Source organism: Montipora capricornis, chromosome 7 (genome assembly GCF_036669925.1).
Source record: "Montipora capricornis isolate CH-2021 chromosome 7, ASM3666992v2, whole genome shotgun sequence".
NCBI lineage: Eukaryota > Metazoa > Cnidaria > Anthozoa > Scleractinia > Acroporidae > Montipora > Montipora capricornis.
Genome location: NC_090889.1, coordinates 40,962,499 through 40,986,573, shown reverse-complemented (window position 1 = coordinate 40,986,573; position 24,075 = coordinate 40,962,499). Strand labels below are relative to the sequence as shown.

Below are 24,075 nucleotides of genomic sequence, written 5' to 3'. Positions count from 1 at the left end.
AATCCTTTCGGTTCTGTTCAGATTTTTCTGTTCCCCTGGAATTGAGACAAGTGGCGACATTTGTGTCTGATAATGGAAGCCGATCACAGCAGACACGGTCTTGTCTTGGTAGTAAATAAGCCAAAATGTATATGGACAATTAACTTCACTCGTCTGACAATACATGACCTCTGTACATCACCACTTAAGACCATAGTTTCTCAATGGTTTTTCAAACTTTATTAGGTATAACAATAAAGAACAAAAAAAAAAAAAAAAAAAAAAAAGACGAAGGAAAACACTCCAACCCGAGAAGGAGAACAGGACAGCCATGCCCATGCCACAACTTACCCATGAAGTTCAAAACATGAAGTTGCCAAAAACAATTATATTTTCGTAGATACCATAATGTACATCGCTCCAATGCCTTAGGGCCAAATTTCTGACATCGCTCTTGCAATCACAGCAACAAATTTTAAACAGCTGTTTAAAAAACGCACGTTAAATAGCCAATGGGGCTGCTAAGTTATCCTAGATTCTGGGGCGACTTTGTACTGACGAGTGTATGAGCCAGAAACCCGACTCACAAGCACGTGAAAGCCACGTGCCGTACAAACTATGCAAAAGGAACCAAGTGAAGCCATCAAACTTAATTTTAACTAAAAACTAAAAATAAAAAATTGCTTTCCACTGCAGTCAATCACTGGAGTGACTTCCTTGTTAGCCGGTTACGCTCCAATTTGTAGCGTTCCATTTCGAACGATTCATCAAGTTTCGCTTTCAGATGATAATTAAGAACCCTGCGAAAAAGGACCCTGCGAAAAGTCGTTTCTGTGAAAGTCCCAAGACTTTTCGGGAGTATGTCGAGCAACAAAGTCATTTATTGCTAATTAGAATTGCATTTCAATGATAGTACGTATTTCCGGTCCAATGCAGTCTCTCTAAGGCAAATTCTCGTTGTACCCGATGAAGGCTGCCTTGGCCAACCGAAATGAAGAAAATTACTCTACCTTGTATCGGCTTTACAGCATATCCTTTGTAGCGTCCCCAAAAAAGCCCTCCATCCTTAAAAGGAAGAGGTTCAGTGGCTTTAGACCTTAAAACACTGATTGTTCGGGCCGAAAATTTTCGGGAGTTTCGAGAAATGGGCCGAACTGAACCGGACCAATTTGTAGCCTATAAAATCGAGCGTCGAACCGGATAAAATACACTGATGGCAAGAGTTAACACATGATTGACGATTTGCTTCGAATAATTCGGCCCTCAAATCTCCCTATTAATGGTTAATGGACAAGCGCGTGGGAACTCATTAATAGGGACCTTAAGTAAGACGACGACGATGGCTACGAGAACGTTGTCTAAAATATTATTTCCCGTTACCGTCATAATTTTGAGATTACTCCAAGTCGCTCGGCTTGGAGAGTATGAGCACACATTCTAAGAATAAAACTGGTGAGAACGGTGTGGATATTTGGAGAGAAAATTGAAAATTCATCGTCAGGTGCTTTCGTCTTCCAAACATCCTCAAATTTGATCATCAAGTTCACGTCGTTGTCAAGACGAGAACGGCAAAAAAAAGAAATGTATCAAAATGTAAAAGGCACGTGCGGAGCGTTCAGAGCTATTGTTTTAACGAATTAAACTTATTGTTATGTTGCGTTCTCGTATCCGTCGTTGTCGTCCTTGCTTAAGCACCCTAATATATTAATGATATCGACGCTATGAGACCTTTTTGCAGATACGGATTTCTTTTGTTTCGAAAGACATTATGGGATGACCAGGGGGCAAATTAATATGTATTTGCCCCCTGGGCATCCCATAATAGCTATTTGAAACAATAGCAAGCAAAAATGGCCGCCGTATCTGCAAAACGGTCTATGACAAGAAGATAGGTCACATGCAAGTCAGTGTTTGAGGCCTTCCTGTATCTTGTTGACTTTGACTATGTCAAGTTATCCACCTTCCTTTTGACACTTAAATCCATCTCCAGTGTACCCTTGTTTGCAGAAACAATTATATGAGCCCGCGATGTTGGCGCACAATGCATTGACGTCGCAGTTATGATGATTGCCCAGACACTCATTGAAATCTGACAAAATAAGGACATAAACAAGTGTCATTTTAGACTGAGTGTCCCTGAAAAAAGAAATGATAGCAATGTTGATTTCCTAAATTAACTCTCCAGGAATTTAGGTCTGGCAAAGCTTTTCGTTTTTTATTTGCAAAGGACTAAATGTAGTGGAGTCAAAAATTGACGTCTGTTCCCGGAAAGAGTGTGTTGACATTCATAGGTATTGCTGGTTTGCATGTGACATCATGGTGACCATGTCAGTGGACAAGAACAAGAAATTGTCTCTACCCTGGGAACTAAAATTTATTATCATGCAAATTCTGCGAAAAGAAATTGTATTGTATTGATTCACAGCATGGCTGCCTTGTCACGTAGGTGAATACCACGAGTACCAAATTTGATTGTCATTGCTTCTGACCTTGACAAATTACTAATCTAAAAATAGATCATTGGCAAAATATCATTTTAACTTCTTTTTTAATACTCGCCACCCACCCACTCGCCCTGGGTTCGATTCCCAGACTCGGCGTCACCTGTGGGTTCAGTTTGTCGGTTCTCTACTCTGCTTCAAGAGGTTTTTCTCCGGGTACTCCGGTTTTCCCCCCTTCCTAAAAAAAAACCAATGTTCCATTTGATTTGAGGTAACTTGATTTCATTTCTATGTGTATTGTCCCCAATGACGGTCCCATAAAGACCGAACGTTCGAGGTTAACATACGTAATCTCGGGCATAGACCCAAATCGAAAACTCTTACCAATACAATGTGGTCCATTGGAAATGAAACCCGGTCTACAATTGCATTTGTACGAACCAACGGTATTTGCGCAGTCCGCATGCCAATTGCACAACCCAGTGTCACTTGCACACTCGTCAACATCTGAAAGAGGAAAAGGTTTCACTGAGCAAAACAGAAACTAAATCGACGCGAGGGAGCGTAAAGATCCTTTGTGGCTTAGCGCCGTGGATGTAAAGCATCTTTTCAAATGAATATAACGGCGTTATTGAACACACCTAAAGGAAGGCTACCAGTTGGCTATTAACAATAGGGACCTTGTAGATTCTAGGACGAGGACGACAACGAGTGCGAGATTTAACTGCCCGTTTTTAGCGAAAATACCTAGAAAATTTATAACCCGGACGATTACTCTTACTCTTACGCTATGAAACATTATTTAACCGGCCTTTCCCTCCAAAGAGAGGCAATAATAGCTTTTACTCTGTTAGCGCCACACGATTTTCCCCGTCAATGGAAAGGGTTGAAAGTGCTACTACGACCAAAAAATCACTTCCTGTTTTTCTTCAGATTTTGAAAGTCTGATTGCTTAACACATGATTGTCAAAACTTTGAGCTTTTATTTTTATACAAAGGCTGTTCACTTTGAGTAAAAGTTTTGGATTTTAAGGTCCGCCACTACTCACGATCAAATCTGAGCGATTGGACCCTAGGGTAAAGGACTTCATTTACTCACTAGCTTAAAATTTCAGCGTGTAAATCATTGCAACTTATAAAGTAAAAGTATAAGAGCGCGAACCCCCCGTGCTGCATATTAATACGCCGCGGACACACACATTGCATGTCTTTGACATGATTTTCTCCTAGATCCATCTCTCTCTAGATTTTAAATTTAGTAATGGCGGACGATTAAATAGCAAAAATTCTAGATAAAATAAACAGGGACCGGCTCCTGAAAGGTGTAATAAGTCCATTGCAGGGATAAATGTGCCAGTACAAGGCGCAATTATACCTGGAATAGAGTTATTACACCTTATGGGAACCGGCCCCAGGTGTGCTTCAGAAACTTGGCCGGGTCAGTTAGTGTTAAGTTCACAAAGAAAGAGAACAAATTCTATTTTGATCATGGTCGCACTTTAAAAAATGAAGAAAATACTTTGAGTTAACTCGTGATAAACTAGGTTGCCGAAACACAACCATGCACAGCGGAAAACTGATACAATGTACTGTTATGTTCAAAAGCAGCTCTCATATTGTACCCGGACATTATGTTCTCGACAGTAGGATAGTATGCCTGTCTCGACGTTTTTTCGAGATGACAACAGTTACTATTTGCACATACAAGAAGAACTCTGTTAAACTTGAGCAAAGAAAAGGAAAACCAGTTATTACCTTCACACAGGTCATCTTTCAAAATAAAACCTGCTTGGCATGCGCAAAAATACGATCCTTCAGTATTTTCACACAGGCCATGCGAAGGGCAAGCATGAGAAACTTGATTGCATTCATTCACATCTGAAAAGAAAAGAACGAGTTCTCGTGGCAAACCATGATAAGCTATCTGCCTACTGGACGTGTGGGAATTGGAGCGAGACCCTCAGCCTCTCGACCCAATTTTCACGCGGCCAGAATGCCTTTAATCTCGAACGTGGAAAGTTGCCTTATTTGTTTATTTATAAAAATTGTCCTCTTCTAACCTCTCCACCTCTAGCGTAGGTATTCTTTCAATTTATCCTAAAAATTGCTCTTTAAATGAGCCACAGAAGTGTCCACAAAGCTACAACAAGTTGCAAAATTGTTGAGACACTTTCATGAAAAAACACCTTCTCTAGCTTCCAGTACCCACCGTATCTAGAATTTAAACCTTTCCCACTTCCACTCCCCTCTCCCCCTTTCAATGTTGACTGTTTAAGTTTCCAACAATTTTTTGTCTTGCTAGCAACACTGATAAGGGGGGAGGGGAAGGTGGGCTGCAGTGTGAGAGATAATAGGTAAATTAATAGCGCTCCAAGAAGGTGAAGTGTCTCCACTATTTTTGCAACTTGTTGTAGCACTCATATATATCACGACCAAGCTAGTGTGCTTTGATGACATCAACATCAATACAATGCGAAACAATTTGTGATGCTCGGAATGGACCCATGCCTCGCATATCCGCTAGTTTTGGTGAACTTGAGAACCCAAATTCATCCCTTAAGAGTGAGAGCAATAAAACATTATACTACAACTGTTAACTGTTTGTAACACACTCATGGGCTTATTTGTATTGTCAATAAGAATTCAGACATAGCTGAAATAAGCAGGGAAACTTCTGCCAAATTGTCTACTTTATAGCGCTTAATTCTGTCATTTTGAGAAAGATAATCCCTTCAAATCGATTGGCGAATTAACGATGTTTGTCGCAATCACCATAGAAACAGTGTACAGACTCCTAAATTGGAGCTCAATCTGCGATGCAATGCGGCCCATCAGTTTTCGGGATTATATATTTTAAGCACAGCTACTGCCCGACTTTTGCGGGGAAAAAACGTGGCGGTATTGTGTCCCTTGCATTATCCATTGTTTAGCATTAGGCACGAGCATTCCGCTGTAAGGTTACTTAATTGCAGGTCAATCAGAGACGTTGTGATCATTAGGCCCAATCTTAATTGAAGGGACCACGTTCTAAATTTAGACTAGTAATAGTTTTCACTACATCTGTCCCCGCCTGCGATAGTATGAAAGGCAGTTGAGATACCTTTAAGTTACATGCTGAACATGTCGCCCCTGTTTCCGATTTGCGTCTGACAAATCGTTGCCCCTGTGTTTGATATGTCCGGACAAAATCAATTTCTGAGCCAGGCAACTCGATCAGATCCGCTTCAATGTTTGATTTTCAATCGCTAACCCGAACAGCACTTTTGTTCTCCTTGCGAGATTATACTTCATGACTCCTAAAACACCTCGGTTGCAAGAACAATACCAATACCCATTGCGCGCTCGTTTAAGGAATACCAATAACACCTTGCGCGCCCGGTTGAGCAAATCGAGATTGATTCCCCCTACAAGATCAACCAATTTTATACATTTACCCTTTTTACGCGGGGACTTCTAGGATGCCTCCTCGGGTTTTGGCCTCTGGGCCAAAGCCCAGCGGGGGCAATAATACAGTAAACTGATGGGGAAACGCCAACTGAGAGAGATCGACACTTCTGGCTTAGAGCGAGTTTCAATCGAGTGTTGTGAAACCAAAACCAAAGTAATTACTTTGGCCAATCAAAAAGGACGGAGATAATCCAGTAAGCCAATCAAAACTCGAAGTAATTACACGTAGACGACGCAAAGCGCGGGAAAATATGCACGTGCGAGCCACGACTGGCTTTGGTTTCACTTCTGATTAGTTGAAAAAGTGGCGCGAGAACTTTGAACCAATCACTGATTGAAGTAATGCAAAACCAAAGCAATTCGCTAATTACTTTCAACACTCAATTGAAAACCGCTCTATGGGCTTTTGGTTTAGGCTCATTCATTTAACACTACAATCATTCATTTACACTGACGAAACATTTGTACATAAATTACAACATTATTAAAAATGCTACATTAGTTTCAGCTTTTTTACATAGCAAAATTAAGTTAAACTACGGAATACACTAAAAATAGCTAGCGGTGATTGGTGTTACACAAAAATTTGGTTTTATCAACGGAGTTGATAATTTAAATTGACCACCGTACAGGGATTCTAAAAGCTGACGTTTCGAGCGTTAGCCCTTCGTCAGAGAGAATCAGATTTTGGATTCGCTCTGACGAAGGGCTAACGCTCGAAACGTCAGCTTTTAGAATCCCTGTACGGTGGTCAATTTACATTATCAACTCCGTTGACAAAACCAAATTTTTGTGTACTACTTCCTCACCGACGCAGCACCACAGTTTCTTTAGAAACTACCCCCTTTATTCAGTGATTGATGTTAGTTCAGCAATGTGATATGAAGTACACAACAGATCTGGTGGCATACATGTGGTTATGCTCTTGACTACAAGTTATAGTCAGTACCCACTCTAATAAACTACACAAAGGACGGCCACAACACAGGGAATTCCATCCCGTAATCTTCGTGAACAGTGTGTGGGTTCTTTAACGTTCCACGATATTGGCCGAATTTAATACTCCTCTATGAAAAATTATCCGTCAAAGACGGTTATTTCGTCTGCAATTCGTCCAGATATAAATCCGACGTTTAGACGAATTAGGGTCCAAATTCGTCTCCAGCTGATTCGTCTGTTAGCACGTCTTCCAGACGAGCAGACAGACGAATATATCGGAGACGAAAATATATCGAAGACGTCCATAGTTCATCTAAACACCGGATTTATATCTAAACGAATTCCGGACGAAATATCCGTCTTACACCCCATTCACACTAACCAGACGTGGTTGGGTTAACTTTCACATGAGATTTAGGTGAGTTTCTAGACATGTTTTGATCTGTGCTAAATTTGTAGTCGCCAAAATGAAAGTCTGTCACAGAAAAATGTAGGGCTAACTTTCACATGAGATTTAGGTGAGTTTCTAGACATGTTTTGATCTGTGCTAAATTTGTAGTCGCCAAAATCAGAATTCATGATTTAAGAAGAAAACCCTTTGAAACCGTGTTTGACAAAACATATTCAAAACATGGTCAAGGTTTGGTTTTAGCAGGGCATTAGACGGATAATTCGGCTGAGACGAGTTATTCGTCTCTAGTCTAAATTCGGCCCGCAAGGGGCCGGTTGTGAAACGGGGTACAGAGCGTGTTCACTCACGTGACCAACTGCCATATTGGATTACTGAAACAAAAGAAAGCATGTGCATAAAAATAGAGTTCAATTCCCTGCGGATTAGTTTGGTACACCATCATGGCCGCCGTGACGTCATGTGAAAACGCCCTATACGGTTCATAGTCCTGTATAATCAAGAAGAGGACAGACGAATGTAAAAGGTGACATCACTTTGTTTATAAATTTCCTTTAGAACTTCCCCTAAGAATCTTATTGAATTTTTATAAAGCATTTAATCTGGCTCAGTGTTTTGCTTTCTTTTAATTCTTGTACTTACCGACGCAGTGCACTTTGCCGTGACCCGTATAACCTTCTTTACACACACAGCTGTATGACCCATCCGTATTGACACAGTTTGCATGAAAAGTGCAAGCATGGCTATCAGTGCTGCACTCATCGATATCTGTAGGTTAGAAAACAAAGTAACTCGATTTCATTTGACCAGTATACTATTTAGCCTTCCCAATCAGTAGAGCATTTGTGGTTGTTTATCTAAAGCCTTATACTTCACTTATTAAAGCTCTTATTTACGTCATTGTTTTTGTCAAGCCTTACCATTGATCACTCAGTCATACTCGAAGTCGTCCGGTGGATATTTTTCCGAGTATACGCGAATATATCCGAATCACCGCCGCATCGGTTCCATTTATTGGAAGGAAAATTCACCATTTCCGTCATAAGAGCAAGGAGAAACGAACGTCAAACACTCGCCTCCCACAAATGTGGTGCGGGTCGATTCCCGGTCTTGGCGTCACATGTGCGTTGAGTTTGTTGTTGGTTTTCTCCTTGCGGCGACAGGTTTTTCTCCGGGTACTCCGATTTTCCCCTCTCCAGAAAAACCAACAATGCCAAATTTCCAATTTGATCTGGAATGCACCGGCACTTGTTGAACGAGCTCCTGAGCGCTTTTAAGGACGGGACTACTAATTCAAAGGCAATCTTGCTCGGTTTACTGACTATGCGGGAAAAGCATATCTTAACATGTATAACTGAAATCCAAAAAAGAAAATTAGGGGTAACTATGTATTTTTCGAAGATACTTAATCAACAATATTTGTAAAAAGCTTTAAAATACAAAGCAATGTATGGCGTTCTATTCCAAACTGAAGCTTAACTATCTCTGAAAAATGCATGGTTACCCCCAATTTTCTTTTTGGATACCAAGAGCACTTGCTAAGTTCTGCTTTCTCCACATGGTTTTGAACCGCGCAAAAATATCCCTGTATTAATAAGCACCACCCATAGGAAATTCGAGTATCTCAAGATGCGCAGAACGTACGCGCAATAACAATAGTAGGCACCATCCTTAAACGGGACTAAAGGCTTAGAAAGATCACAACAGAGTTCAAGAAAAAGTAAGGGCTTGAGAGCAACAAGTACGACTTTGTGGGATAGGTTTTCAGAGAAGTTCTCCTTCATAACGACTGTATTTCAGTTTACAACTCGAAAGCAAAACTATCACATTTATGTCCAGAAATGCAAGTAATAAGACAATTGTATGATGACGCCATTTGACTACCAGTACCAGAATCCTTTTGGTTTTGCTTGTCTCGTGCTAATTAGAGCTATTGTTATTTCTACCTCGCTGGGAATACTTAATTTAAATAAGAAAAGAAAACTGAAATTGTGGTAGTTGTAGTCCAATGACGCTATCGTGAAAGTTGCCTATTAGATACAAGCCCAAGTTTGATATCCAACACGAAGTGCCTCTAGGTCTAAGCATTTCCACCCTGCCAGCAGAAGCTTTCTTGTCCGACGAGAAAGAAAGAACTCTGCTGTGTATACGCACGCCGTTGCTTTAAGACAGTTTCAAACCCGGGCCAAGTCACGATCGCACTCCTAGACGCCATATTGATTTTCGTACCGAAGGCTCGATTTTGATCTTTGCCTTGTCAAAAATATAATGCGCGCGCTTCCTAAACGGGTTTGACCGGAGTGACTAGCCTAGAAACTTAGGCTGCGGCGACTTAAACGGCTTGACACGATTTCTGCAGAGTCTCTCTTGCTCGCCCTCTGGTGAGAGTTAGAGGCTCTGCTCGCTGGGTGAGGCATTTCCTACCTATTTCTGACAATAAGGTACAGTACTGTAAGGGTAAAGGTTAGCGTTATTTATGGGGGTCAGGGTAAACGCAGCAGTTTATCCTTACTTGAGGAGCAGCATTTGGGGGACACTTTCTGGCGTTCCTGAATTGCCTGTATTCCGCGACACGACTGATGTTAAAGGTCGAGACAGGCGACACTTCGTCACACTAGTTGAAATCCACATACATAGAGCATATTACATGGCCGCGCGGGGATACGAATTTTATCTTCGAGTTCTGCAAGTATCTCTCACGAGTGAGCGAAGCCAAATGATGAAAAAGTGGTCACCAACCGCTAAAACACGCATGTTGTGTAACATGAAACAAGATATGAAAAGTTATGGAAAAAAAATCATAATAATGTCAAATTTTGCAATAAAAATGTTAATGTAGTAGAGGAGATTATATTAAAGCACAAAAGTATTTTACAATGAAGAGAAAGCTCGCGTTTTATTGGCTAATCGTGTTGGTTACCATGACAACACCTATATCCTCACATGTGAAAGATAAAAATGATATGTTCACTGCGCGCGGTGAAGATATGATTTTTTAGTAATAGGAAAAATCCTGGTATGTCATCAATATGTATATAATAAATAGAGGATATTACATGGCCGCGCGGAGATACGAAATTTCTCTTTGAGTTTTGAAGAATATTTCACGAGTGAGCGTAGCGAACGAGTGAAATATTTGTCAACACGCGCGAGAAGAGAAAATTCGTATCTCCAAGCGGCCACGTAATATTCTATTTATTATATAAACATCAACCTCCAGAATGAAATACTAAATCGTTTCACGAAAGGCATCGAAAGGCGCCATGTTGATTTGCAACCATAGCAACAGTGATCTTTTCACATGTGAAAATAACATGTTATCTTTACGTGTGAAGATATCATGTTTTCGCGCGAAAGCTCACTTGGTATTACACTGGTGTTTACTAACAAAACTAATTACTTGCTTTGTGGATAGATCCGGGCCCAGTTGTTCAAAAGCCGATTAACGCTAGTCCCAGATTAAAAATTAACAAATAGTTTATTTCTGCACTCCCAAATGCTGTTCAACGAGGATTTTCGGCAAAACTTTACATTAGAAGAAGTCCATCTTGAAAAGCAAAAAATAAGCAAAAGAAACTTTCAACAAAAAGCTGAAAACGTGAAACAAAAGTTTACGCTAATCCTGAATTAAATTAATAAACTTTCAAACAACCGGGCCTTTCAGAACCATAATACACATTGTTGAAGGATAATCAGGAAATTCTTTGCCTTTTTGGTGAAAACCTCTTTCTCTAAGAGCTAATTTTAAAAGAACCTAAGGATACCATGAGATAAAAGAGTTAATGACAGGACATTATCAATGAGATCTTCCTACGGTTTGCCGCTCCCTTTTCCTCTCCCGCGTTTCTTTTTGAAAAACGTGGCCCGTTGTTTCTATTTCGTTTCGTTAAATTCTTGCCGCTGGTTTCGTCTCGCACCTTTATTTCTTTATTATTTGCGAGATCCTTCCCGCATTTAAGACAAAATTTGAACAAAACTTGCAAAGACTCTCCACACGTGGAACAAATCATGGCGTCGATGGAAGGAGGAGGAGCTGCGTAACCGTTCCTTTTTCTCTGTCAACACTTGGGGTCCTGAGGCGAATGTGTTGTGGAGATTTCGAAATGTGTTGCGAAGATTTCAGAATTTGTAGTGAATTGAAAATGTGTTTCGAAGAATTGTGTTGTGCATAATTTAAGATGCGTACTTAATAATTCGAAATATGTTGTGAAATAATGTGTAGTGACCCTTGTGGGCCACCGTAGACATGGATGACCAGAGATGAATGTATTTCGCTTCGCACCACCATTTTGTCCTTCCAACACCATTACAAGTTCCAAATAGGCGATTTGCATGATGGCGTCATTTACTATACGAAGAGCAGACTACTTTGAGTTGCTTGTATTGTCAGGCAAATTTACACAATTGTTTCTTTGTTCCCAGGGAAGAAGAAAAATCTGAATAACAAAGCAAGCATTTTGACAAAGCATTCTGGTCTCGGTAGTAAAATGACGCCATCATGCAGATCGCCAATTAATTTTTTTGTATTAGCTACACAATATTTACTTAGGTACTGTAAACAGATTAGAGATGAACAATATAAGAGAGACAAGGAAGCCTGAAAGAAAACCAAAACCTTAGCACCTTTCCCTAATAACTTGTTCGAGAGCTTTTTGATCATTAATATGCGTCGAGGGTGCCATTTGATATTCACGTACAGCATCTTCACCTCATCAGTCTAATGCAATGTTATGTATTTCTCATAGAGTACCACCTGATGGAGGCACATCCATTCTAGTCACAACCAAACAAGTATTAGCCCGTTCACACAAAGACTCTGAACCTCCGTTTTCGCTGGCATACATGTGGTCTGATGGCACATGACACCGGATACACAAGTACGAGTTTTGTTATATGTAATCGTATGGGTTTGCGACTCGCGCAATTTTGTGAAAACTTTGAAAATATGCGTGAAATCAATTCTTACTGCATTGCGATTACATGTTTATTACATAGAGCGGTTTTCAATGGAATATCGAAAGTAATTAGCGAATTGCTTTGGTTTTGCATTACTTCACCCAAATATTGGTTCAAAGCTCTCGCGCCACTTTTTCAAGCAATCAGAGGTGTGCGTGCACATTTTCCCACGCTTTGTTTCGGCTATGTGAAATTACTTCGATTTTTGAGTGGTTTACTGGATTGTCTCCGTCCTTTTTGATTGGCCAAAGTAATTACTTTGGTTTTGGTTTTTCGACACTCGATTGAAACTCGCTCTAAAGGACAAACTTATTGCGGGAAGCCAGTTGAAGGCCACAACAAACGACAATGGACTCAACAGACCAATCGGTTCAAAGAACACTTTAGTCTCAAAATAAAATAAAATTCAATAAATCAATGCTGTCAACAGATATAGCGTTTAAAACCGCGACTTATTTTACATATGGATAAATATTTTCTTGCAAGCGTAATTTAAAGCAACACAAGAAGATTTATTAGTCAAATTCACGTACGTCATACCTTCCTTAATGGCCTTATTTTCTGTTGAATGAATATCATAAAATTATTTAAAGTAGTGGCAAAAGTATGGAATTTCGTCTCTTTTTAGCGGCGCTACAGCGGTTCATACTCGGCCAAAATCCCACACATTTACTGTAAATTTCGCCCCCCCCCCCCCCCCAGCCATGACGGCAGTCAAAAACCATGGAAGGGTCTATTACCGGAAGTGTGGATGGTTACCTTTGCAAGATCTACTCGCAGAATGATAAGAAAATCCTTGTCCACAATCGCATACGAATGAGCCAGGAGTATTTATACAATTGGTTGGCGTTGGACATATGTCTGAATCCTCACATTCATCGATATCTTCAAAAGAAAGAAAGGCAAAGTAAGAAATCAGAAGAAATAAGAGATTGTATCAATAGTTTATTGATCTATGGTGGCAAACCAAGAAAGATTGGAAAGATTGCAACGTTTCAGCTAGTGAAATAAAGGTTAGTTTAAGGGCCACAAATTTTCTGTCAGACCAGTTTGCTTGACTAAATATACGTGATATGAAATCGAATTAAATAGTTGATATTAGTTGTCCACAGAATCCGAGGAATAGGCCGTTTTCAGGATTCAGTCACATGCCACTCTTCGACGCCATGCAAACTAATAGAGGAAAAAAAATAAGATAAGTGCTCGAAAAGACTTTTGCACTTCAAAATCGACACACAGTGACTCTCCATAGCCATTTCAATCTAAAGACATCCAGCCATGTGACTAGATCCTGCAAATTTTCAATTGGTCTTAAGTCTATTGTTTACTATACGCACATAACGGCGCGGTGGCCTCATGGTTAGAGTGCTCGACTCCGGATCGAGTGGTCCAGGTTCGGTTCCTGGCCAGGGATTTTGTGCTGTGTTCTCGGGCAAAACACTTAAGTCTCGCGGTGCGCCTCTCCACCCAGGTGTATAAATGATTACCGGCGGAATGCTGGGGGTAACCCTGCGATGGACTAGCATCCCATCCAGGGGGGAGTAGAAATACTACTAGTCGCCTCATGCTACAGAAACCGCAGATAAGCGCCGGCCGGATGGGCCTTCCGGAGAGGATTTTAGAGAATGCCAAAACGCGGTGGTTCGGGAAATTGCTGGAATTAGGCAAAGTCAGTTACTTTTTTGATGAAGTTCTCGCAGATGCATTGTCGTGGTCGCTTCTTACGGGTTAAGCCAGGTTAGGCTTAGTTCCCCTCCCCCCATCCACATCCTTCCCATCGATGGCCTCCTGACTGAACAGCTTACCTGAGCAATTCGACCCTTCCTCAATATACCCCTCTTTACATGAGCATTCATAGTATCCATTTATGTTAAGACAATATTTGCTTTCTGGGCAGGGTTTGTTCTTGCTTTGGCATTCATCCCTATCTGAATAAGAGAAAAAAGAAAAGAAAAATACCGTTTTTTAAACCCCGGAGTCATATCATTACTTTATAAAGTAAGCCGGATCGCCTGGGTAGTTTGAGTTTTGATTTGAGTATATGTACGAAATTTCCATCAAGTGACAAAACTCCCAAGAACCCCGGGTCCAAGGTTTGGACTCGGCCCCTGGAGAAGAAACACAGTCTCATGAACTGAACACTTATGATGATGATGATGATGATGATAATAATAATAATAATAAAGTTGATATTAGGCGCGGTATCTTTCAAGGAGACAGTCTGTCTTCCCTTATCATCGCTGTTTGCATGGTACCCTTGACCGAGATCCTGCAGGATGTCAAAGCTGGATGTACCTTAGGAGACGTTAAAATAAATCATTTGTTCTTTATGGATGACTTGAAGGTCTACGGCAACGATAAAGCAGAGATCAAAAGTCTTGTATCGACAGTACAATTGATCAGCCAAGACATAGGAATGGAATTTGGGATTAAGAAATGTGGTGTTGCAGTGCTGAAGCGGGGAAAGTTGTGTAAAAGTCAGAGTATTAAGTTGATAAATGGACTGACGATAAAGGAAGTTGATGACGAAGGTATAAGTACCTGGGCATTCTAGGGTTGGACAAGTTTAAGGAGAGGGAAATGAAAGGCATATTCCGAACAGAGTATACTTAATGCGGTTCCAACTTGTCATAAAATCTCTGCTCAATGGCAAGAACAAAATCAAAGCAGAAAACACTTGGGCTGTGTCAATCATGACGTATGGAGCAGGAACGATTAGATAGAATAAGGAGGAATCTAGAAAAATCATGACAATGAATAAGGAGCTACACCCTAGAAGTGATGTTGCTAGAATATATGTACCCAGAGAGAAGGGAAGAAGAGGCCTGATCAGTTGTGTGAGCTGCGTGAGGAGAGAAGAGAACAATTTGAGTTGGTATGTGAAGAATAGTGAGAAAGCATTACTCAGGAAAGTTGGACATCGCAATGTAGTCAACATCTCGGAGGCTGTGGACCCAAAGGAGTATAAATTGAATGAAGTAAAGGAGACGGAGAATGAATGGAAGCAGAAAAGAATGCATGGTAAAAATGTGAGAGAAAAGGAAGGGATTGGCTGATCAAGTACGCCAGATTAAGAACAAGAAGTGGCTAGAGACTGTGAAGCAAGAGGAAATAGCCATACGAGTAAAACATGAACATCAGGAGATTGAAACTACAGAGCTCCATGCCACAGATACACCAAACTATGAACATCACGAGACTGAAACTATGGAGCTTCTTACCACAGATACACCAGACCATGCAACAATATCTGATACCCAAGAAGAACACCAACGTGAAGAGGAACCCAAAGTTTTCACTGCTGAAGAACTACAAGAAGAGATCAGCCCAGAACTGGAAGCCCTTTTCGACAGGATCCTAGAAATTATACAACTAGAACAGAGAATAGGAATACCATCACTGAAGTCACGCAAAAGAACGAAGCTGAAAGCAGAAGTTGGAAAAATTAATGAAGCCGTCAAAAGGATTCAGACGCACAACATCACTGAACTGATTTTTTTAATGTATGCAGCTGCATATATTACGACAGAAAGAATGGGAATTATAAAGGGGAGGAAAGGGAGAAGAACTGAAGAGCCATTCTGGAAGAGAAGGATAAAGAGGAATATCGAAAGTTGCCGAAAAGACCTGAGCAAGATTGAGCAAGTCCGAAGAGGAAACATAAGACTGAAACAAAGGGAGAGGGAAAGGTTCAACAGAAAATATCATCAGGCATGTTGAAACAGAAGATCAAGGCAAGTGGAGTAACGATCAAAAGATACGGCCAGAGAAGTCAACAGTTCAAACAGAACCACCTGTTTGGAACCAATCAGAAGCTGTTCTGCAAAACACTAGATGGAAAGGAACGAGGAGAAACGGTGTTCCCTGATCCCACAGAAGCAATCTCCTTCTGGAGCAAGATCTGGTCGGAGGAAGTCGATCACAATGAGAGAGCATCTTGGCTAGAGGATTAGAGGTGGAGTTCAATACAACAGAGGTGCAAGAAGATATCAACATCACTGTGGAGGATATTAGAAATGGAGTGAGCAAGATGGCAAACTGGAAGGAAGCCGGCCCGATCTTGTTCAGGGGTTCTGGTTTAAGAAACGGACAGGATTGCACTCTAGATTGCAAGAATGTTTGCAAGACTGTATATGTCAAGGGAATGTACCAGAGTGGATGGTCAGGGGACGAACAGTTTTCATACAAAAGGATACAACGAAGGGTGCCCAGGCCAGCAACTACCGCCCTATTGCATACCTACCCTGATGTAAAAGCTCTTGACAGGAGTCATGGGAGAGAAGTTATACCACCACTTGGAAAGGAATGGACTGCTAACAGATGAACAGAAGGGGTGCAGGAAGGGATCCCGAGGAACTAAAGATCAATTGCTTGTAGGCAAGACAATCCTGAAGAACAGCCAGAGAAGGTTGACAAACTTGACAATGGCTTGGATAGACTACAAGAAAGCATATGATATGGTGCCGCATTCATGGATCCTGAAATGCCTGGAGATGGTTGGGGCTGCCAAGAATATGATCTCTATAATTAGCAACAGCATGGTGAACTAGAAGACAGCAATGACATCAGGAGGAATGGCTCTCGGGCAGGTGGGCATTAGAGAGGAATTTTTCAAGGTGTTTCCTTGTCACCACTACTGTTTATAGTGATCATGTTACCCTTGACCCTAGTACTATGAAAATGAGAGCTGGATACAAACTGGCAAAGGACATGAAGTCCATTAACCACCTACTAAACATGGATGATCTGAAGCTGTACGGAGCTAGCAAAGATCATCTATACTCACTTATTCAAGTAGTAAGGATCTTCTCGCAAGACATTAAGATGTCGTTTGGGCTAGACAAGTGTGCTGTCTTGGAAATGAGAAGGGGAAGACAAGTTGGCAGTAGCGGAATAGAACTACCCGACGACCAGCATATCGGGGAACTAGAGGAGGAAGGCTACAAATACCTTGGCATCTTATAGTTGGACCAGACTCTCAACACCAAGATGAAAGGCAAGATAACATCGGAGTATATCAGAAGAGTCAAGAAGTTGTGTAGATTTTATCGCTTTCCGTGTGTTCCTTTATCCTGGTAGAAAAGTGGCGACTAGTTTCACCAATATAACGGGAATTACAACCCGCACAAGAAAATTGGTAAACTACCATGGATTTTAGAGCAACAGGAGTACGATCTTTAACACTAAACATGTTTTTAATTTTGAATGAAGTGAAAACAAATTTGATAGTTAGGTCAGATTTGCAAAAGCGCTTAGTAAGTTGTCGGAGTTTAAGTATCAAAAAAAGCCGGAACACTAATGATGACAATAATACACGTTATTTTAAACTCCCTTTTGTCCGCCATTATTCCAAAATAGCGAAACTTAAACTCCGACAACTTACTAAGCGCTTTTGCAAATCAGACCTCCCGCTCGGTTAATAAGAACTAAATGATAATCATAATAATAGTAATGATGAATAACTGACAATAATTATCACTTAACAATAAATAATATTTAGCATTTTACTACGATTGCTTTGATTTGTTACAATATTAATCCACATACGCCTTTCATACGTTTAGTCATAGACATGGAAGTGAACAGTTTTTAGAGGATTACAGAGTTGCTCAGGGCTGCCTCTTGAGCACCTCTTGCATTTTAATTCTGGTCTGCACACTTCAAATCAAATGAGCTGCATAAGTCGATATGCGCATGCCATTGTACTCAAAGGACACTGTAAAGTGTTGGGTTCTCCCTGCAAGTACCGGCGCAGAAATTACGTAAAATAAAAGAAACAATCCTTGGCTTGCACTTGACGTCATGGTGGCCATGTTGGTATACTGGGGCCGGTTCCTGAAAGGTGTAATAACCCTATTCCAGGGATAAATGTGCCTGAAATAATTAACAATTATTCCATGAGCGCGCGTTGGATATGAGATGATAGATAGCCAAGGAGGCGCGTAGCGCCGAGTTGGCTATAATCATCTCATATCCAACAAGCGCGAGTGGAATAATTGTTTTATTAAAAACGCCCCCAAAATATAGAAAACTAGACTACAATAAAAATAAAAAAAACCCAAAAAATCACGCATATGCTTGCCGTGTTTGTAGATCGTGGTATAATGGCTCATAACCCATGATGGCTTAGCCAATCATAACTCTTGAATTGCATTATCCAATGATCCAGCTTTTAATAAAGCACATTTATCCCTGGAATAGAGTTATTACACCTTCCAGGAACCCGGCCCTGAATAATAGAAGACTTCACTGTTCACAAACAAGTATTTTGTTATTTAGATTTTCCTAACCACAGAACAACGGCATCCTTTGTTTCGAGAACCAATAGATCTCTGGTTGGCAGATTAAAGACAATAGGTGATGCAACCGTAAGTATCGTTATATTATGCAAAACGCGAGTGACATTTTGCTTTTGTTTTATACACCAACATGATCACGTGAGTGAAAGCCAAGAACCGGAAGAAGAGAAAGCAATTCCAAATGAAGTCGATACCCAAGTGACCAAAAATACAATGCTTTCCTGCAGAAGGACCTAAAGTTTTCACAGTGGCATTACAGATCGAGAATATGTTGGAGATGGGAAAAAAACTACGAATGCTGGCAGAGAAAGAGAACACTTAAACAAATTCTTTTTTCTTGTTTTGTTTTTTAATAGCAACAGGGCTGAAGGTCATGATCAGGTGAGAAACGCTGCTTTTGTTTTCTTGGACCACATCCTAATCCTGAGTACATTTGGCGCTTTTTCCAATATTGAGAAACGTCAGCCTAATTTCCTTTTTACAGACTGCCAAAAATAAATTCGCCTGAGTACCAGGCTTTTCTTAGAAGGAGAGGGAAAGGAAAGCTTGACACCGAGTCCTTCAATTGAACTTTACACCCCCACAGCATTTTACGTGTCTCAAAGAAACTACAATCTTGGACAAAACTCTTGGGAAAAATTCTAGCTTAAGCATTATTTGACATGCACTTACAAAGTATATTGGTCTTTCCCCACCTCCCCCCAAACCAATGTTGACAATGTGATACAAAATATACTGTGCAAGCCGCGAGTTTGCCCGTTTTTAAACCAACATTGGAATGGGGGAGGGGATAAAGTGGGAAGAATTTAATCTTTATCACACAGTCAAATTAGCGCGTCTCATTTTCCCAACGAGTTTTGTCCAAGATTATAGCCAATCAAAATCACTTCCGGTCAGCCACCAGTCAAATGTGTCAACTGCCATATGTCAAACAAAGCTCAGCGGGAATTGTGTAAGTAAACTTGCGTCGCTTGTCGTGAAAGTCTACTCACAAAATACAGCAGTTGTGCTGCTACGATGCCGCCGTTCTGTGAGGCTACAAAGAAAGAGTTTTCGGGTACTTTGAATGGAAAGCCGTTGCAAAAGGCACAAAAAGAATTGTGGTTGGTCTTGATCACCAACGCCTTATGTGCAAGAAGTGTGCGCGAAAGATCGTTAATTGGTTGAGGTTTTTTAACGGGTTACAACAAGTATTTACGGCTAGGTTTCTGTTGGAGAAATATCGGAGGAAGTTTCAACCGCATAATCGATTGCCGACTTTGACGGCGTCAAAAGGACAGCTAGAGTACAGCATGCTTCAGCCCCGACCCTCATGGAAAAGAACTCTTTTTGGAAAAAAACCCTGTTATACCGTTGTCAATGAAGAAATAAGCCATCTTATGAACATTCCTACGGAAATTTTTTTTTTAACACCAGTTGAGAAAGTGAGAAGCAAAGTCTGGGTGCAGTACGATCAAAATAAAAAAAAGTACTGGCCTTATCGGTTTAAGCGTAATCCCTGGAAAGAAGTTAAACGCCTCTTGCTCATTGTTGACTTCGTTTCGGTCTGTGAAAGGAAAACTCTGCCGATAAAATGACCGCTATTTCCGGTTGTGTGACGTAAGAGCCTTTTGTTTGTTATACACAATCAGAGAAACACCCAGAATCTGGATGACACAGGCCAATGAACAGACTTGTGTCACGCCTTCCTTTTCATCCTCTCCCTGACGCCCTACCCTTCAGGAAGGACTGATACTCGGGTTAAAAACACATTGTATTTATTGAAGATTTTGAATGTTTTTTAACTAAAGTAATGAGCAGTTAGTCATATAACAGTTTGCTGTAAGCGCAAATTTTAGGCTGTGTTCACACGGGACCGATCCCAAATGGATCCGAAACGATCCTGGAACGAACCATCTCTGTTCACACGGGACCGTTCCGTTTATAAACGTCACGCCACACGGTACCGATTTGTTATGGTCCGGTACTGGATCGAAGTAGCGAAAGCAACTGTTTCTACCAATTAAGTATGCGCGGAATTATGGCACGTGAAAGCTTTCAAAGTGGCCCCGGACGAGGAAGGAGGAAAAGCTCTCAGCTGGATGTATGATGAATTATCCCTTCTCTTTCAAAGTTATTATGGATTACAAAGCCCACCAGGTTTCAAACGGAAAAGAGTGGGAAAACTGTTAAGGACGGTGCCTACTATTGTTATTGCGCATACGTTGTGCGAATCGCGAGATAACGGGTTTCCTATCAGTGATGCTTACTAATTCAGGGATATTTTTGCGCGGAGAAGGTAGATCTTAGTAACTACTCTTGGTATCCAAAAGGAAAACTGGGGGTAACCATGCATTTCTGAGAGATAATTAAACTTGAAATTGAGAAAAAACGCCATACATTGCTTTGTATTTTAAAGCTTTTACAAATATCATTCATGAAAACATGCGTGGTTACCCCCCCCCCCCCCCCCCACAATTGTTTTTCAAATTTCAATAATACTCGTTAAGATCTACATTTCCTGATTAATCATAAACCTGGGCAAAAATACCTTTGAATTAGTAGGCACCGTCTTTAAAAGAAAATATGAATCGCAGTCAGCTGCATCCCTTGAGGCAATTAACGTGGCTCAAACCAGTTTCAACACTTTCAAGTGACCTTGTTATAAGAAGGAGTGACACTAAAACAATTAATCACGTAATAGCAATGTTATGGTGCCATGTGAAACATCAATAATGGCTGAACAAGATGCAGTCATTTTGTGACGTAACAATTAAGTTATTATGACAACAGGAAGCCTTGAAAAAACACCCTATATTTTAGTTTTACTTTCTCATATCTGAAAAACGAACACTTTGACCCCATTTTTTTATTGCACAAAAGTGATCAGCAGGCCAGATCAATGGCCCCTTTGCAGGTTAGTGATCACATGGTACAAAAACCGCCATACTGGGACTTGCTTCGTTTAAAATGTCCCAGTGCGCAATTTGCGTTCCAATATGGCGGTTTTTGTACCATGTGATCACTAACCTGCAAAGGGCCCATTTGGGACCGAAACGGTTCCAAAACTGGACCTGCTTTTCTGGAGGTCCAAAAATCAGAATTTGCCGGGAACGGATTCGCGGTACGGTTAGCAGGTCCCGTGTTAACCTATCCGTGTTAGGCCTATCCGTCACGATTCTTAGAGCGGAACCATATTTGGAACCAGTCCCGTGCTTAATCTCAAACGAGGTTAAGATAGTGGAAGTAACTCAGGGAAATACGATTTCCAACCCAGCAATTAAAAAATAAGAATGTGAACATCCTATAGCAAGAATTACATAATTCACAAGTGTGATTAGAATTTAACAAGATCTGAAAAGAATTCAGTGATTGCGTTTGGAAACATGGTTTTATAGTGTATATAGCGAGAATATCGCTTACTTCATCAGCGCCATCGGGTCGAGAACGCTCCGAATACCTTTAGCAACAGAATATATAGATTTAGCCGAGGCTAAAGGCGGAGCTCAAGTGTTATTTATTCTTACAGTAAGTTAACCTGACTTGAGCCTCGCCAGCGGTCTAATTGAAAAAAGCAGCTGATGTTGAAGACTTTAAAACTTGAGCCCGCGATATAGTCACTTGGTACTGGTCTTGGTAACACAGCGGTCAAATGAGTGCGCATGTTCAAGCCACGCGCGTGCGATTTTGGCGCGCGTGGGAATGGTTTGCACAATTTCCATAGAAACAAGTACGCGTCAAAATGGCGGCAGATTTAAATTTCGCGGTATTGGTTTTCAATTAGCGGGGATAAGGTGGAGACAAAACAGCTAAGGTTTTTACTTTAACCACAGCTCTTAAAGGGACGTCTCTTTCATATATCTTTTTCAACAAAAAAACTATCTCTGCAACAATAGTGAATTTTCTTGTCGAGTTTACGCGTTCGTAGAAAAACATGAAGACTTGAGTTTTTATCGTGGTAGTTGTCATCGTCGGCCTCTCTAGAGGCAAATTTCCGGATGAAAAACCTGTTGCCTGAGCAGTAAAACTTGAGAGAAGAACGTTTGTAGAGCCAGAATAATTGGACTTAGTACCGAGATGGCTCGATCGAGTGGCGGAAGTTGACAGTGGAAATTTTGTGTGCGCGTTTTATTGGCATCAATAAAGAACAAGTATCAATATCAGTTCATGTTCCTTACCCAGTCATTCGGCAACTTTGAGTAGTACCCCCATGCCTGAGCGACTATACAGAGTTACAGAGAAGAAAATGCCATCCTATCGTCCAGGTACAAAGTGGTGCACCAGTTGCCCACGAAATGCTGATAAAATATTCCCCTCTTAGGACATATAAAAGACCCAAGAAGAGGAAAACGGTGGGTGGTACCAAATAGGTTCTTTTCTCACACAACATCTGTGTCGTTCTTGTCTTATAACAAAAGTTAAAGCTCAAATAATTTTAAGTCTCTCTCAATATATTATGGTTTTATGTAATATATCAGCAATGATTTTTATTTTTTTTCAGAGAAAGAGAGAGAGAGATAAGGAGGGGGCGGGGAGGGAGGGAGAGAAAACATTTACCTGCATTTAAATACTAATTTCATTCACCAAAGCAGTAGATACTCTGCATACACTCTGACACGAGTCGATGGATGTCCCAACCAGAAAAATCACACAGAATTGCAACAACAGAGAGAAGTTGTACTCTTTTACACACATACTTACTTTAGGTACAGTATTTTAATTTAATAATACAACATGAACAGGTATAAACTGGATATTTGGTACTGAAGACCATTTTACTACACTAGCATACATTAGTACATGCAGTTTTTAAAAGGAGCTGAGTGCTTTCCTAGATATCCATGGAACCTTAAGATCTGGTTTGAACTATGCCCCTGTGTGTGTACAACAGACCGCTATACAAAAAAATCCAAGCAAACTGTAAACAAATGATGCAAATGAAAGTCAAAGAAGCAATTCAGATATGTAATCGCTCATAAACAAGTAGACGCAATACCATTTGTCTCTTCTAATCATTGAATATTCCCATGTATTTTTCTCTAACTTTAGCAAAAGTACTGATTATCAGTCTACTGGATGACTTTTATAACATTTACATGTATACCATAAGAACAACAATAGATCTTAAACTCTCATAAGCCACACAAATGGCTTCAAGTCATCTGGACATTTTGTATGCACACCACATGCCATTCCACTACCTGATGACAAAACCAAAGGACACAGCCTAGTAACATTGATAATCAAGGGAAGACAGCAGGCATGCAAGGGAGGAATTGTGCCAGCTAATACAGATAAGATTTCAAAGACTGGAATGTCACAAATAAAAACCAGCAACATGGAACAACTTCCACACTCTGAAACCAAAAAACACTAGAAAGCAGTTAATTTAGTTTAAGTGCATCATCCCAAGCAGTTAATATGTTCTTGAAGTGTGCCATGTTGTTAGTGACTAGTGAAATACTCCTCGATCAATTCAACTATTTCCATTTTTTCCTGACAATATCCAACCTTTCCACAGAGGGTTTTTGATTTGAACTCATCCATCTGTCTTGGAATGATAGCTTGGCCTGAAACTATTTTTTTTTAACAGGTTATGGCTTTTTTAGACCTCCTGCCACATTAG

General features: G+C 40.6%; 1 protein-coding gene across 2 annotated transcripts in view; it reads right to left on the bottom strand.

The window, feature by feature from the left end:
- Positions 1–196: 196 nt before the first annotated feature.
- LOC138057219 (uncharacterized) overlaps positions 197–24,075 on the bottom strand; it is a 76,432-nt gene continuing 52,553 nt past the window's right edge. For both annotated transcript variants that reach the window (XM_068903272.1, XM_068903273.1), the window contains exons 17-22: positions 13,977–14,099; positions 12,931–13,056; positions 7,858–7,983; positions 4,176–4,298; positions 2,805–2,927; positions 197–2,068 (exon numbers count right to left, since the gene is read on the bottom strand). In XM_068903272.1, the coding sequence (XP_068759373.1) occupies positions 1,932–2,068; positions 2,805–2,927; positions 4,176–4,298; positions 7,858–7,983; positions 12,931–13,056; positions 13,977–14,099 (758 nt within the window). In that variant the 3' untranslated portion in view covers positions 197–1,931. The remainder of the gene's footprint in view (positions 2,069–2,804; positions 2,928–4,175; positions 4,299–7,857; positions 7,984–12,930; positions 13,057–13,976; positions 14,100–24,075) is intronic.